General features: G+C 33.2%; 1 protein-coding gene across 7 annotated transcripts in view; it reads left to right on the top strand.

Moving 5' to 3' along the window:
- Positions 1–13720, top strand: part of LOC111053238 (TRPL translocation defect protein 14) — a 90946-nt gene that overhangs the window by 26745 nt on the left and 50481 nt on the right. For 3 of the 7 annotated variants that reach the window (XM_039436997.1, XM_039436999.1, XM_039436996.1), the window contains exons 3-4: positions 4803–4840; positions 11013–11050. The exons of 1 other annotated variant lie outside the window; for it this stretch is intronic. In XM_039436997.1, the coding sequence (XP_039292931.1) occupies positions 4803–4840; positions 11013–11050 (76 nt within the window). The remainder of the gene's footprint in view (positions 1–4802; positions 4841–11012; positions 11051–13720) is intronic. 3 more of the 7 variants (XM_039437003.1, XM_039437001.1, XM_039437000.1) reach the window with 1 other exon arrangement.

Consider the following 13720-nt stretch of genomic DNA (forward strand, 5'->3'; position numbering starts at 1 on the left):
GTCAACCTCTTCTCATAAAGACCTTGAATACTTTCTTCCTGTAACAAATATACTTTATAGACTTCATCCCTATCTTGTTGCTTTACCTTACTAGTTTTCCTATTCCTCCAACGGGCCAAAACTTCTATTTTGGAAACGACCAAATAATGATCAGAGCCTACATCACAGCCTCTATATGCTCTGATATCTCTCACTTGAGGGTCAATCTTCTCATTTTCAATCACATAATCAATCAGAGACCTGGTGTTTCTGGCAGCCCAAGTGTATTTGTGGATATCTTTTTTCTTAAAGAAAGTATTAGTGATTTTCAATGTATTATATATGGAAAAATCAATCAGTCGTCTCCCATTGTTATTTAAGTGATCTTCTCCATATATACCCACCGCACCTTGCACATTTCTGTTACCCACTCTTGCATTCAAATCTCCAGCAATGATCAGGTGATCCATTTTGCATTTATTGACCTGCTTTTGTAGCGCTTCATAGAAAGATTCACTTAGTTCTTCTCTATTTTCTTCTGGAGCATAAACTCCTATTACACATAAGTATCCTCTTTCTATTTTGAATCTCATGACAATAATCCTTTCATTGATGTAAGAGTAAGACTCTATTTTATTTTTCCACTTGTCATCTACTAATATGGCCACTCCACCACAAGCTCGCTGATTTTGTCCTACACCGCTGTATGCCATCATTCATATATCCTCCTATATCTTTTGTTCCTTGTAATTTCTTCTTAGTTTCAGTTAAGACAGTGATATTGATTCCTTTTTCCTTCAAAATTTTAACTAACTCAATTTCTTTCAAATATAAACCTCCTCTTATATTCCAAGTTGCTAAATTTAACAAATCCGTTATTCCAAATCGTTTATGTTTGCTATTTCAGTTTTTATTTCCTAAATTCCGATCCGGTTTATATCCTTTTTGAAACTTGTGAGTGATTGTGAGATTCTACTTGAAGGCTGTAAGTACACCTTCTACGGCTGGAACGTCATTGGAAAAAGAGAAAAAACTAATGTTTGCAGTGGAAAACAATCTTTTTTCACCATATGCCAACCTGAACAATTAGAAAACCATGTAACTCATGACCCCTTAAAGGTACAGACCTGAAAATGGTATCAATCTCTTCGTAAAGATGTGTGGGAATAGATTCAGACTTGTACAGACTTGGGAATAGTATCAATCTCTTTATAATGATGTGTAGAAAGAGAATGAATATCCATGATGACAATATCAAAAATGTTTGTAATCATGGAAAAATCCAAGATGGCGGCCAAAAATATTATTTCAAAAGTTTGAAGTTATATTCACCATAGTAAAAGTTGGTAAATTGGATAAGTCTTTCGGATATTGTAGTATTATTATTTTGGAGCCGCTAATGTCTGAATGATCCGATATCCTTGACATTATTAGAATTACAGACGATTTCATGAAAATCGACATATTTTTGCCACCATCTTGCTCTTCTCATGATGACAAACATTTTTGAGATTGCCATCATTGATATTCATTCTCTTTCTACACATCATTATAAAGAGATTGATACTATTCCCAAGTCTGTACCTTCAAGGAGTCATGAGTTACACGGTTTTCTAATTTTTGGGATTGGCATTTGGTGGGAAAAGTGTTTTCCGCTGCAAACAGTACTTTTTACTCTTTTTCCAATGGCGCTCCAGCCGTAAAATATGGACTTACAGCCTCCAACCAGATGTCATTTTGAAGCTTTGGAAATATTCTACAACACTGTGCCAATAATACTAGTGTTTGTCTACTGCGAATACATATACAGGATGGAAAGTAAAATATTGTTCCCGAAAAATGTATGTTTCAAGTTTTTGAAGTTGAATGAGTCATGAGAAGAGTGGTTGAAATGAGTCGATTCTCTTCTCTCGAACATCATAGTTTGTTCAATTCTGAACATTTTGGTGGTAAAACCAATCCGATATATATCATGCTTGAATCTAAAAAGAGTTTTATGGTTATCAACTATTGGTTGTAATCGTATCTGGTATAGTTTCCTCTTCCTCATGCGTATTAGTTGAGCCATTTGACTATGAGCAAAAGGTGAATAGCTGCTCAAGACTAGACTCAGCTTTTTTGAAGCATTTGCTTCAAAAGTTGAGCAAATGCTCCAGTTTATTCATACAATTTTGAGCATAAGCTTTACTTTTGAGCAAATGCTCAAACTATTTTTTTGATGAGCATGAGCAAAAGGTTTTGCTCACGTTTATTCATATAAAATGAAGCATATGCTCAATATTTTAGAAGTATAAGCAAATGCTCAACTTTATTCATGTGGCCTAATGAAATTAATAATTTTAATTGATAAGCTTCTTGAATAATTTACTATATTGATAAACTCTCCGATTTTGTCCTACACCGCTGTATGCCATCATTCATATATCCTCCTATATCTTTTGTTCCTTGTAATTTCTTCTTAGTTTCAGTTAAGACAGTGATATTGATTCCTTTTTCCTTCAAAATTTTAACTAACTCAATTTCTTTCAAATATAAACCTCCTCTTATATTCCAAGTTGCTAAATTTAACAAATCCGTTATTCCAAATCGTTTATGTTTGCTATTTCAGTTTTTATTTCCTAAATTCCGATCCGGTTTATATCCTTTTTGAAACTTGTGAGTGATTGTGAGATTCTACTTGAAGGCTGTAAGTACACCTTCTACGGCTGGAACGTCATTGGAAAAAGAGAAAAAACTAATGTTTGCAGTGGAAAACAATCTTTTTTCACCATATGCCAAACCTGAACAATTAGAAAACCATGTAACTCATGACCCCTTAAAGGTACAGACCTGAAAATGGTATCAATCTCTTCGTAAAGATGTGTGGGAATAGATTCAGACTTGTACAGACTTGGGAATAGTATCAATCTCTTTATAATGATGTGTAGAAAGAGAATGAATATCCATGATGACAATATCAAAAATGTTTGTAATCATGGAAAAATCCAAGATGGCGGCCAAAAATATTATTTCAAAAGTTTGAAGTTATATTCACCATAGTAAAAGTTGGTAAATTGGATAAGTCTTTCGGATATTGTAGTATTATTATTTTGGAGCCGCTAGATGTCTGAATGATCCGATATCCTTGACATTATTAGAATTACAGACGATTTCATGAAAATCGACATATTTTTGCCACCATCTTGCTCTTCTCATGATGACAAACATTTTTGAGATTGCCATCATTGATATTCATTCTCTTTCTACACATCATTATAAAGAGATTGATACTATTCCCAAGTCTGTACCTTCAAGGAGTCATGAGTTACACGGTTTTCTAATTGTTGGGATTGGCATTTGGTGGGAAAAGTGTTTTCCGCTGCAAACAGTACTTTTTACTCTTTTTCCAATGGCGCTCCAGCCGTAAAATATGGACTTACAGCCTCCAACCAGATGTCATTTTGAAGCTTTGGAAATATTCTACAACACTGTGCCAATAATACTAGTGTTTGTCTACTGCGAATACATATACAGGATGGAAAGTAAAATATTGTTCCCGAAAAATGTATGTTTCAAGTTTTTGAAGTTGAATGAGTCATGAGAAGAGTGGTTGAAATGAGTCGATTCTCTTCTCTCGAACATCATAGTTTGTTCAATTCTGAACACTTTGGTGGTAAAACCAATCCGATATATATCATGCTTGAATCTAAAAAGAGTTTTATGGTTATCAACTATTGGTTGTAATCGTATCTGGTATAGTTTCCTCTTCCTCATGCGTATTAGTTGAGCCATTTGACTATGAGCAAAAGGTGAATAGCTGCTCAAGACTAGACTCAGCTTTTTTGAAGCATTTGCTTCAAAAGTTGAGCAAATGCTCCAGTTTATTCATACAATTTTGAGCATAAGCTTTACTTTTGAGCAAATGCTCAAACTATTTTTTTGATGAGCATGAGCAAAAGGTTTTGCTCACGTTTATTCATATAAAATGAAGCATATGCTCAATATTTTAGAAGTATAAGCAAATGCTCAACTTTATTCATGTGGCCTAATGAAATTAATAATTTTAATTGATAAGCTTCTTGAATAATTTACTATATTGATAAACTCTCCGATTTTCTTGACTACGATACTACTGTACTTTGATTTTGTATTGTAACTATTAAATCAAATGAAGGGCTTACATGAATATGGTTTAGTACTTCAGCTATGGTTTACAATTTACTTAAATGTCTTACATGATTTCGAATAATTAAAAAACTCATGCATTGCGTGTTTGAAACATTTTCTCCCTGCCGTTTCTACTACATTACTCAAGTTTCTAAAACCTTTCGAAAGTAGTAACTTGTCTAGAAAAAAATGTATTGTTATTCCAAGTTGTTTTAAATTTCAATTTCTCTTGGAATAATCACAGTAAAAAGTGTGAAAATAGTTCCCTCATAATTTTTTCACTGAACTTTGTCATATTTTGCATAAATGTTGTTGTATATTATAGAATCGGTATTGTGAGAGAATTTATTTGACTGAATATCCTCCAACACTACTGTTCTATTTATCCTCACAAACTTTTAACATTTTCAGTTGAAGATCAAATCCAACAGCTAAGCAAAATTATTTTGTTCATACTAGAATAATTCCTTCATTTATTATTATTGATTCTACGAAAATATTCCCCAAAATAATGAAAGTGTATTGAATGCTTATATTTGGCATAAGTTCGATAAGTAGTATTGTAAGATAAAGTTTGCTTCCCTTACGGTATACATTTGAATATTTTAAAATATTGTCTGTTACACGTTCAATGTCTGCTATTTCGATGTTTTGGTATCCTTGTGTAATGTTTTCAGGTATTTCGAGTTCCTGAAACGGCAACAGTACTTCTCAGGTACTTATCGAGAATAATTTTTATCATTTATTTTTGTATGAGAAATATTTAATTGGGATTTTCGCTTTTCTATTGTATGATTTTTGTTTTTGGCTCATTCATGTCATTTATTAGCCTAATTTTCATAATGATATGGGACTCATTCATTGACTTTTAATATATTATATATTTTATATTATAAGACATTATTCCGTTAATTTAATATTAGGTACAGTTTTTCTCGAAACCCGATCAACAGGATATTATTTTATCATTATAAAAAATTGTATGTTGATAAAATGTTGTATTCTTTAAATGTAACTTTAGCATTCATTATATAATAATATATTACAATAGATTCTATGATCTATTATTAATTTAAGGTTATGATCATAGTTGTGGATAACTTTTATTGATAATCATGGTAAAGCAATATTATTATTTTCAAATAATTGAACTGTTCATTCAATTAGCATTTCTAATCATTATTGATGAGCTAGGCCTATTATATAACCTATATAAGATTTAATAAATTATATAAGCTTAATTCCTTATGTAAGTTGAATCAGTTTTCCAAATTAAATCAAATGCAGTTTTATGTAAAACTATGCAATGCTATGCATTGTAATGATAAATACAGAATATAATTGACAGCACCTCTTCACTCAGCAGATTCAAGTTTACACCAACTTATAATAGATAATAAAATGTAGATCATAAAAACATTTTTAATACTTTCAAGTCTACTGTGGCTAGTTTTATTCCTATACGTTTATAAATTAATCTATTTAGACATTCTTAACTTAATTTGAAAAATCTTTGTCCACATATATAAGTTTCAGGCTTATATCTCTCATAATAGTGCTCTAATATTTCATATTAGTAGGGGAGTTCATTACTAGATTTAGACCATTACTCCATCCATTTTTCAATTTCATTTTTTTTCTGCTGGATTCAACAACACTCAAAAACATCTCGTTACTCATAATTCTACTCAAAATAAATGCTAATTTTGGGGATTGATTACTGGTGAAATTATAATGAATGCTAAATGTATTACTCTTTACAAAATACAAATATAATCAGAACGATTCAGAAATGCATCTGAGTAAAACTTTTATATCAATAAATAGTTCACCATGCTTGCTAAATTGAGAGATCTTTCAAGAAATCGTGTACTTGACCATTACATAGATTTGTAGTAGGTTACTGTATTATACATTAACTAATGACTCCCACTGAGAATTGAATAAGGCCTACTCCAACCTCCAGCCTAGTTTCCATTCTGGCAGTTTGTAATATCAAACAAACCGACGAGCTGCGCTAGTTTGTTGAGCGAATTTTGCAGCTTTGTCGACTTGTCGTCTATTGCTTTCATTTCGGCGCAAACTGCGCATGAAAGTGGGTGCATGACAATGTAGACGCTAGGCACTATTCCCCGTACAAAATTACTTTTGACTTTGAGGAATATGCGGCGCAGTGAAATGGAGGGGGTCAACCAATTACAGTGGTGAATAGAGTCATAGGTAGAAGCGCGGTTGCCAATTTGTCGATTAGAATCAGTCCACTGAATGCCTCCAGAGAGGAAACATGAGTATGCGTATCATGAGCAGCTGAACACTCATTGGAAATTAGAGAACGCTGGCCGGTTCAAAACGGGAACATCGTGCCGCTGTATCTACCTTTCTCTGCTGCGCATGTCTCTCCAAGTCAAAAGTAATTTTTTACAGAGTATAACGTTAGGCCTTGCTCTAGAGACCTTGAGCACTATAAAAATATTTAAAAGTGACCAAAACTCCAAATTTTGTGTTTATTGTGACCAAATTTTTTGGTATTATTGGAAATCTGACTTACGCTTGTAGTTTTTGGGGGTGCAGGGTCCAAATCCGAAACATAGTCTTTTAAGTAAATTAGAATTTGAGAGAAAAGGAGGTGAGTAATCAATTGTGAAATATGAATCCACATCACCTTGAGCCGCGGCACATGGGGCTGGCGCAAGGAACAGCCGAGTTGAAAATGTGGACCGTTTTCATTATTACAAGTTCCCGTCATTCGATCTCTTTCAAGTCTTGTTGCAGCGCTGAATTTGTGGTAATGGAAACGAGGCTTTCGTAGACCTTGTCAGTAACATTTTATACCGTGTTTATTAGAATTATTTCGCATGTGTCCTTGCTAGGGTTCAATTAATAATATTCTGATTTCTCGCAATCAAGTTAAGAGTTACATTACTTTAGAACAAGTGCAGGCATTAAACGTATAAAAATTATAACATTTGTAGTTTCAGATTAATTTTAAATTTGAAAAAGAACAATACTACTAGTTGATTGTCAATAATACAGTATTGCAAGTCGTGATAAAGTTAGTTATTAAAAGCTGAACCAAATAATGCACGCATTATACAAATGTGATCATGTGATACAGTACTGTACAATAATGTTTTAAAGATTTATTTTTTTATGCTGTTTGGACATGTTATATGTTTGCTTTCCAGTAAATAATCAATAAGGATCTGGGAAAACATTCCATAAGTTCAACGACCTCCCACTAAACGAATAAAACTTGTTTTTCACAATGATTTATTGCTACTAATTCCTGTAATCTCATGGGTGACATGCTGCCTACGACATACCAATTACCAGTTTCCTATCCTTCTCTGAACAAGGAATTGAAGATTCCATTTCCTTTTTGTCTCTTTCTTTCTACACTTCGTTTCAGTACTTATTTCCTTGCTTCTAATATTATAATTCAGTGTTGTCGCAGTTGGTCTTCCTCGGGACATTTGGCTGGGACAAATGCATCCACTGTACGGATTTGCATAATCCCATAATTTCTAAAGCCATTGTACTCACTATATATAATATATTATTTCTACCAATACAGTTTATTCTTACTAATTCCTTGTATTTTGCTAAATGCTCATCAATTTGTCTTCATTCTACTTATATTCATCTTTGGCCGTGCTTCATTCGATTATATGATTTCCCAGTTCTCTTTCTTCTTCACTATCCTTATTCATTAGAATACATTTGACAACTAATCACAGTCTCAGATACACTCATACCTTCAATTAACATGCATTTCTATTTTTCTATCGATGATCTTTCTTTCTTTATCCGGCGCTACAGCCCTAGGTGAGCTCTGGCCTCCTTCACAACACACCTCCATTCTTCCCTGTTCATGGCTCTTTCCTTCCATCCTCTTACCCCCATCTTTCTCAGGTCATCCATCACTTGGTCCACCCACCTGTTCCTTGGCCTACCTTTCTTTCTTCTGCTGTGCAACTTGCTATTAAAAACTATTTTCGGCATTCTAGCCTCACTCATCCTCATCACATGCCCCAACCACCTTATTCTTTGGGCTTTAATGAAGCGTACTATATTTTCTCCTTTTATTAATGCTTCTATTTCCTCATTTTTTCTTATTCGCCATTGCTGCTCATTAACCTGAACGGGACCGTAAATTCTTCTTAGTATGGATCTTTCAAAGATTTTTAACGCATTTTCGTCAGCCATATTCATCACCCAAGTTTCTGCCGCATATGTTGCCACTGGACGCACCAATGTTTTATATATTGTTATCTTGGTGCTCCTGCCGACCAACTTACTTTTAAATAATCTAACATTGGCATAGTAGGCCCTATTAGCTGCTTGAATCCTTTCTTTAATATAAGCATTATTACCTATGGCATTTATTGGGCATCCTAGATACTTGAAGTTCTCTACACCTGCAAACTTTTTGTTATTCACGTAGATATTTCTTGGTACTCTGGACTTGACTGCTGACACACACAGATATTCACTCTTGTTCTCATTTACAACCAGTCCGACTTTTTGTGCTTCAATTTCCAGGATTTTATAAACTTCTTTCAAGCATGCCACACTTCTAGCCATTATTACCACGTCATCCGCATATGCACATACTTGATGCATCTTGTTGAATATGGTACCTCTCTGATCCACCCTTTATCGATGATAGGAAGTTTAAATACCAGACAGGCTAAAATTTATCCTCATAAACTATAAGTAATCTTTCTTGGAATTGATGTTCTTATAGTCTACTTATTATTGAAACTAATGCTTGACATCCGGTCATTGGGAAATATTATTTTGGAAATGGCTTGAAATAAATTGTCTTAGATAAAACAATGTTCTGGTTTTAAAATAAATTCAATTTTTTAGTAACCTTTCAATTGTAGTGTTTCAATAAAGCATTTTTTTTAAAATATTCATACAATCTAAAGTGAGATTAGGAAGATTCTTCCTTGAAGTGGGTTTTTTTCATACATGAATTAAAAGGCTGAAACAGACTGATAACAGGCCTCAGTAAAAACTGAGCCTCAGGCCCAGCGACCACATAATACAAATAGATGGAGCAAGCAGGCTGACTTTTAAAACCAACTTTGGTGCGATGACACAACAAATATGGCGGCGGCTTTGAGAAAAATGTACTTGGAAAAGAGCTGAGAGCGGCCGGCACCGCCACACAGTTGTTGTATGCGGCTCGGCAATCTCGGCATCAGTATGAGCGCTTGGCTATGTTCTTCCGAGGAAAACGGTTGATCTTAGAAAAGACAGGTTCAAATAAAACATAAAATTCATCATTTTATCTAAAACTTTCTCGCTTACGAAACTTGCCTACCCTAGAGATGGAAATTTTCCTCGCATACCAACTTTTTCATGTCACGTTTTTGAATATGCGGAAAACTTTAATCTTTTTTTACTCATTAAAGCTGAATAAATTCGAAACTTGTAATTTTAGTTGCACCATTAGAATAAGTGATTCATTGGGTATATGTACACCAAATTTGAAAATTTTACTTAATCTTAAGGGGGCTAAACAATATGTTTGTAGCTCGGGCACTACAATTTTCAGCGTCTCTAAACTGGATTTTGGGTTTCTTGAGTCTAGACCCAACTATGATGGCCGACGGCCGACTTGGCTTCATAGGTCTTAATGCTGTAGTAATACTATTGCTCTGTCTATTTGTACTATGTGGTCGCTGCTCAAGCCTCAGTCTCTTAACTTTCAACTGTAACTTTCAGGCCTCAGACTGAAACAGACTGATAAGAGGCTTCGCTTCAGTAACTTCTAACTACTGAATTGAATCTTTTTCAAATGATCATGTTAAAATAGACAAATAACAAAATATAAGTATTAAGAGTAATTTATCCATAAATTTTCAAGCATACAAAATGTAAAAGCATGACATTTATTTTTTCCAACTGTAACATAAATTTCACCTTTGTCAAGTGGCTAAAAATATTTTGGGAATTTTCAAGACTAAAAGGTTTTTGAACTCTTTGTGAGCTACTAGAAGTTTCAGGAAACATTTCAATTGAGAAAAGGTTTTTAGAATAGCTTCTAGTTGTCTGTCGCTCCAATTAAGTTGGTCGTAAGCCAATTGAGAAGTAGACACCCTTGCTTCTCAGAAGCAGAGTTATTCTTTTCTCTTTGGCTGCTTTGTTTAATTCATCTGCGAAGATGAGTTCATCAATATTGTTAACAGTTTTGGATCCTAAATTTTTGAAAAATTACTTCGGTGACTCAGATACATAATATATATTATAGGTACTTAAGTAATAAATGAGATCAGACTGTTTAGAAAAATACTTTATACCAATGCAAACAAATATGCAGCAATTATAAATAGCAATATTGTACTATAAAACAGTTAATCTCACTCGGAGCTGAAATATGTAACAATTAACTTGAATATGTGAAACTCTTCAAGCTTTGAAAGAACTTGCAGAAATAGGTTACTATTTGTTTTTGTAAAGTTTATAAGCTTCTCCATAGAAATAAGTATCCTTTCAGGGAAATAAAGAAAAATCATGTCAACGTATTTTTCACTTCTTATAAAAATTATACTGGTAAAGTTCAGTATTATAAAAAAATATTTGAAAGCATTATACTGGAGGTTAATAATGTTTGTTAACAAGCGATAATTCATAAAACTGTAGTAGTATCATTTTATCGACAGCGTTCAACTGAGTCAATCACTATAAAGTCCCACAACCCAATTTTCTAATCTTACCAAAGGCTGATGTTATCAACTTGAAAAAATAATTTCTTATTAGAGGTGTTGTCAATCTTGATTTCGATCCCGTAATCTATCCGTTCATTTAGGCCTTTTAATTTATTCTTATGTATAATCTTTTCAAAACTATAATATCTTTGATTTTATTTTTTTCAGTGGCGGCATAAAATTTTCAGATTTATCGACTGAAGAAAGTGAGTGATTTTCCAAATATTTTTGTAGTCGTAGCAATGATTTCAAATGTGTGACTCTTAGCTCTTTCTTCATTCTATATATTACTTTAGTGTACATCCTTTTAACTTTATCATATTTAATACAAACTTGTAGTTTATTCTTTGATTTATAATGGAACTATTTCACTTTGCATCTGTTTGGCATGTGGGGAGATATTCTGCTTGCAATATTTGAATTCATGTATCACATAGCACGAACAATCGCATGGTTTCTTTTTTATGGATTGTGTGTTATTCACTTATATATTTATTTCTTGTGCATTAAATTGACTGGCTGCATGGATTACGACACTTCAGAATATAATAAGATACCGTACATAACATGTAGATGCTAGACCAGACCCAGTTAGGTACTTTGACTGAAAAAAACATTTTAAAATATTTATGTACCGATGTACTCTGTATGACTCCTATGTGTACGTTTTTGTTATTCCTATCAACGTTTCAATACTTGTAGATGAACGTTTTCTTCAATATGGCATTTTCTTCTTTATAGTAAACCAATGTCAATTCGGATGATACGTGCAATTTGATGTCAATGAGAATGTCCCTTGCTCTACTTAAATTCTCTTTCCTCTTGAATTGCATACCGGAAGAGATCAGTCATTTTTCAGCTTTACTTCCGGTTGCAAAATTTCGATAAAAATTATCCCATAGGTGTGAAGATGACATAATAGTCCAGTCAAAATAGGCATAAAAAGGGGGTGTGCTTGCAATTTATATTGTAGTTCTGATTTTTTAATACAGGGTGTTTACGAACTCCCTACCAATACTCTAGGGCATTGTTACTGGGTGAAAAACATATCTAAATATCATTTATAAATTGTCCGGAAGTCTTCAGTTACTCACACAGCGGCCATTTTGCTTTTTTCATTTTTTTCTAAATAATGGTTGAACATACGAAATTGAAATTTTGCACAATCATTTATAACAACTGGACAAAGCTACAAAAAATTATGATAATTTTTAAAATTCATAAAACAAAATGGCGGCCATTTAAAATGTTGTTTCTTAAATAACTCAAAAACCGTTGGTTCTACAAAAAAACTTTATGAGAATAACTCTTTTTAGTAAATTTGATTGCCTATCGATTGGTTCCAGATTTTTTAAGATTGGACTAATATTAACAGAGAGATATGGCAGCTTTAGTGGTTTGTGACCCGCCTTTATGGTCTAAGGTTATGTAACGTTATTTTATTGTTTAAAATGACCTAAAATTTCTTACTATTAACATGCAATGCAAGTAGAGAGATTGTTGCATCATTGAGGCAAACTCTATCAGCTTGCCTTGATTTGCACTGCAACAAACTTTCAGTGGTCACCTATCGTAGAGGATTAATTTATGTACAATTTGAAATCAACCGCGAGTTTCTATGATGTATCAGACTCGCTTTAGAAATTATTGATCAACAGTAAAATCACGAAAAAAGAGTAAAAACTAAAATCGCCATTTTTAAAATCTTCTGTAACTTTCGAATTGTATTGGAATCGAAAGTATCCTATTATTTATTGGAGTGGATAGAGGGGGACTATTTTCACATCCTCACTAGATTTGGAAATATTATTAGAAGTATTTCACAAGCATGCAGCCTTGAATATAGAAATTGGCCATTTTTTGTGTATTGGAATATGGACTTAAGTACACTCAACAATAAATTTTACATTTTTTGACCAAATTTGACTTATGATGCATGATTTTGGACCGCCTTGACGAGCCGAGAAGAATGAAGAGTAGTACGATAAAATCTGAGCATTGTGTCAAAAGTTATGTGTTTGAAATTTTGATCCTTGAGGTGTCCTTAAGAGCGCCTCTCCACTAAGGAATACTGAAATGAAGTGCTCTAACGAATGATTCTCATAGAACATGATCTCATAAACTTATGTCATTGTGCGAAATATCAATGTGAGGACAATGTAGTTGGTGATGATGGTTGAAGCTGAAAATTAGGTGTTTTTCACAATACAAAGAGCATTGTTGTCAGGTGTACCTGGAAATCATCACCAACCACTAAAGCTGCCATATCTCAGATAATATTAGTCCAATCTCAAAAAATCTGGTACCAATTGATAGGCAATCAAATTTACTAAAAAAGTTATTCTTGTAAAGTTTTTTGTAAAACTTTTTTTACAGTTATATGATAGGGAAAAGTGATTCATGATCGATTTTAGGTAACTGATCTTGTAGAGGATGAATTTATCTACAATTTGAAATCAATCTTGATTAGCAGTAGAATCATGAAAAAATGTAAAAACTGGAAACGTCATTTTAATAATCTTCTGTAACTTTCGAATGGTATTTGAATCGAAAGTATTATTTTATTGAAGTGGGAAAAGGGGGAAAATTTTTACATTCTCACTAGATCTAGAAATTTCATCAGAAGTATTTCACAAGATACAGCTCTGAATATAGAAATTGGGCATTTTTTGTATATTGAAGTATGGGCTTAAGTACACTCAACAATAAAATTTCCATTTCTTTGACCGAATTTGACTTATGATGCATGATTTTGGACCGCCTTGACGAGCCGAGAAGAATGAATAGTACGATGAAATCTGAGCATCATGTCCAAATTTATGTGTTGAAACTTTGATCCTTGAGGTGTTCTTATGCGCGCCTCTCTACTAGGAAAT

The sequence above is a fragment of the Nilaparvata lugens genome, chromosome 10, assembly GCF_014356525.2.
Source record: "Nilaparvata lugens isolate BPH chromosome 10, ASM1435652v1, whole genome shotgun sequence".
Taxonomy (NCBI): domain Eukaryota; kingdom Metazoa; phylum Arthropoda; class Insecta; order Hemiptera; family Delphacidae; genus Nilaparvata; species Nilaparvata lugens.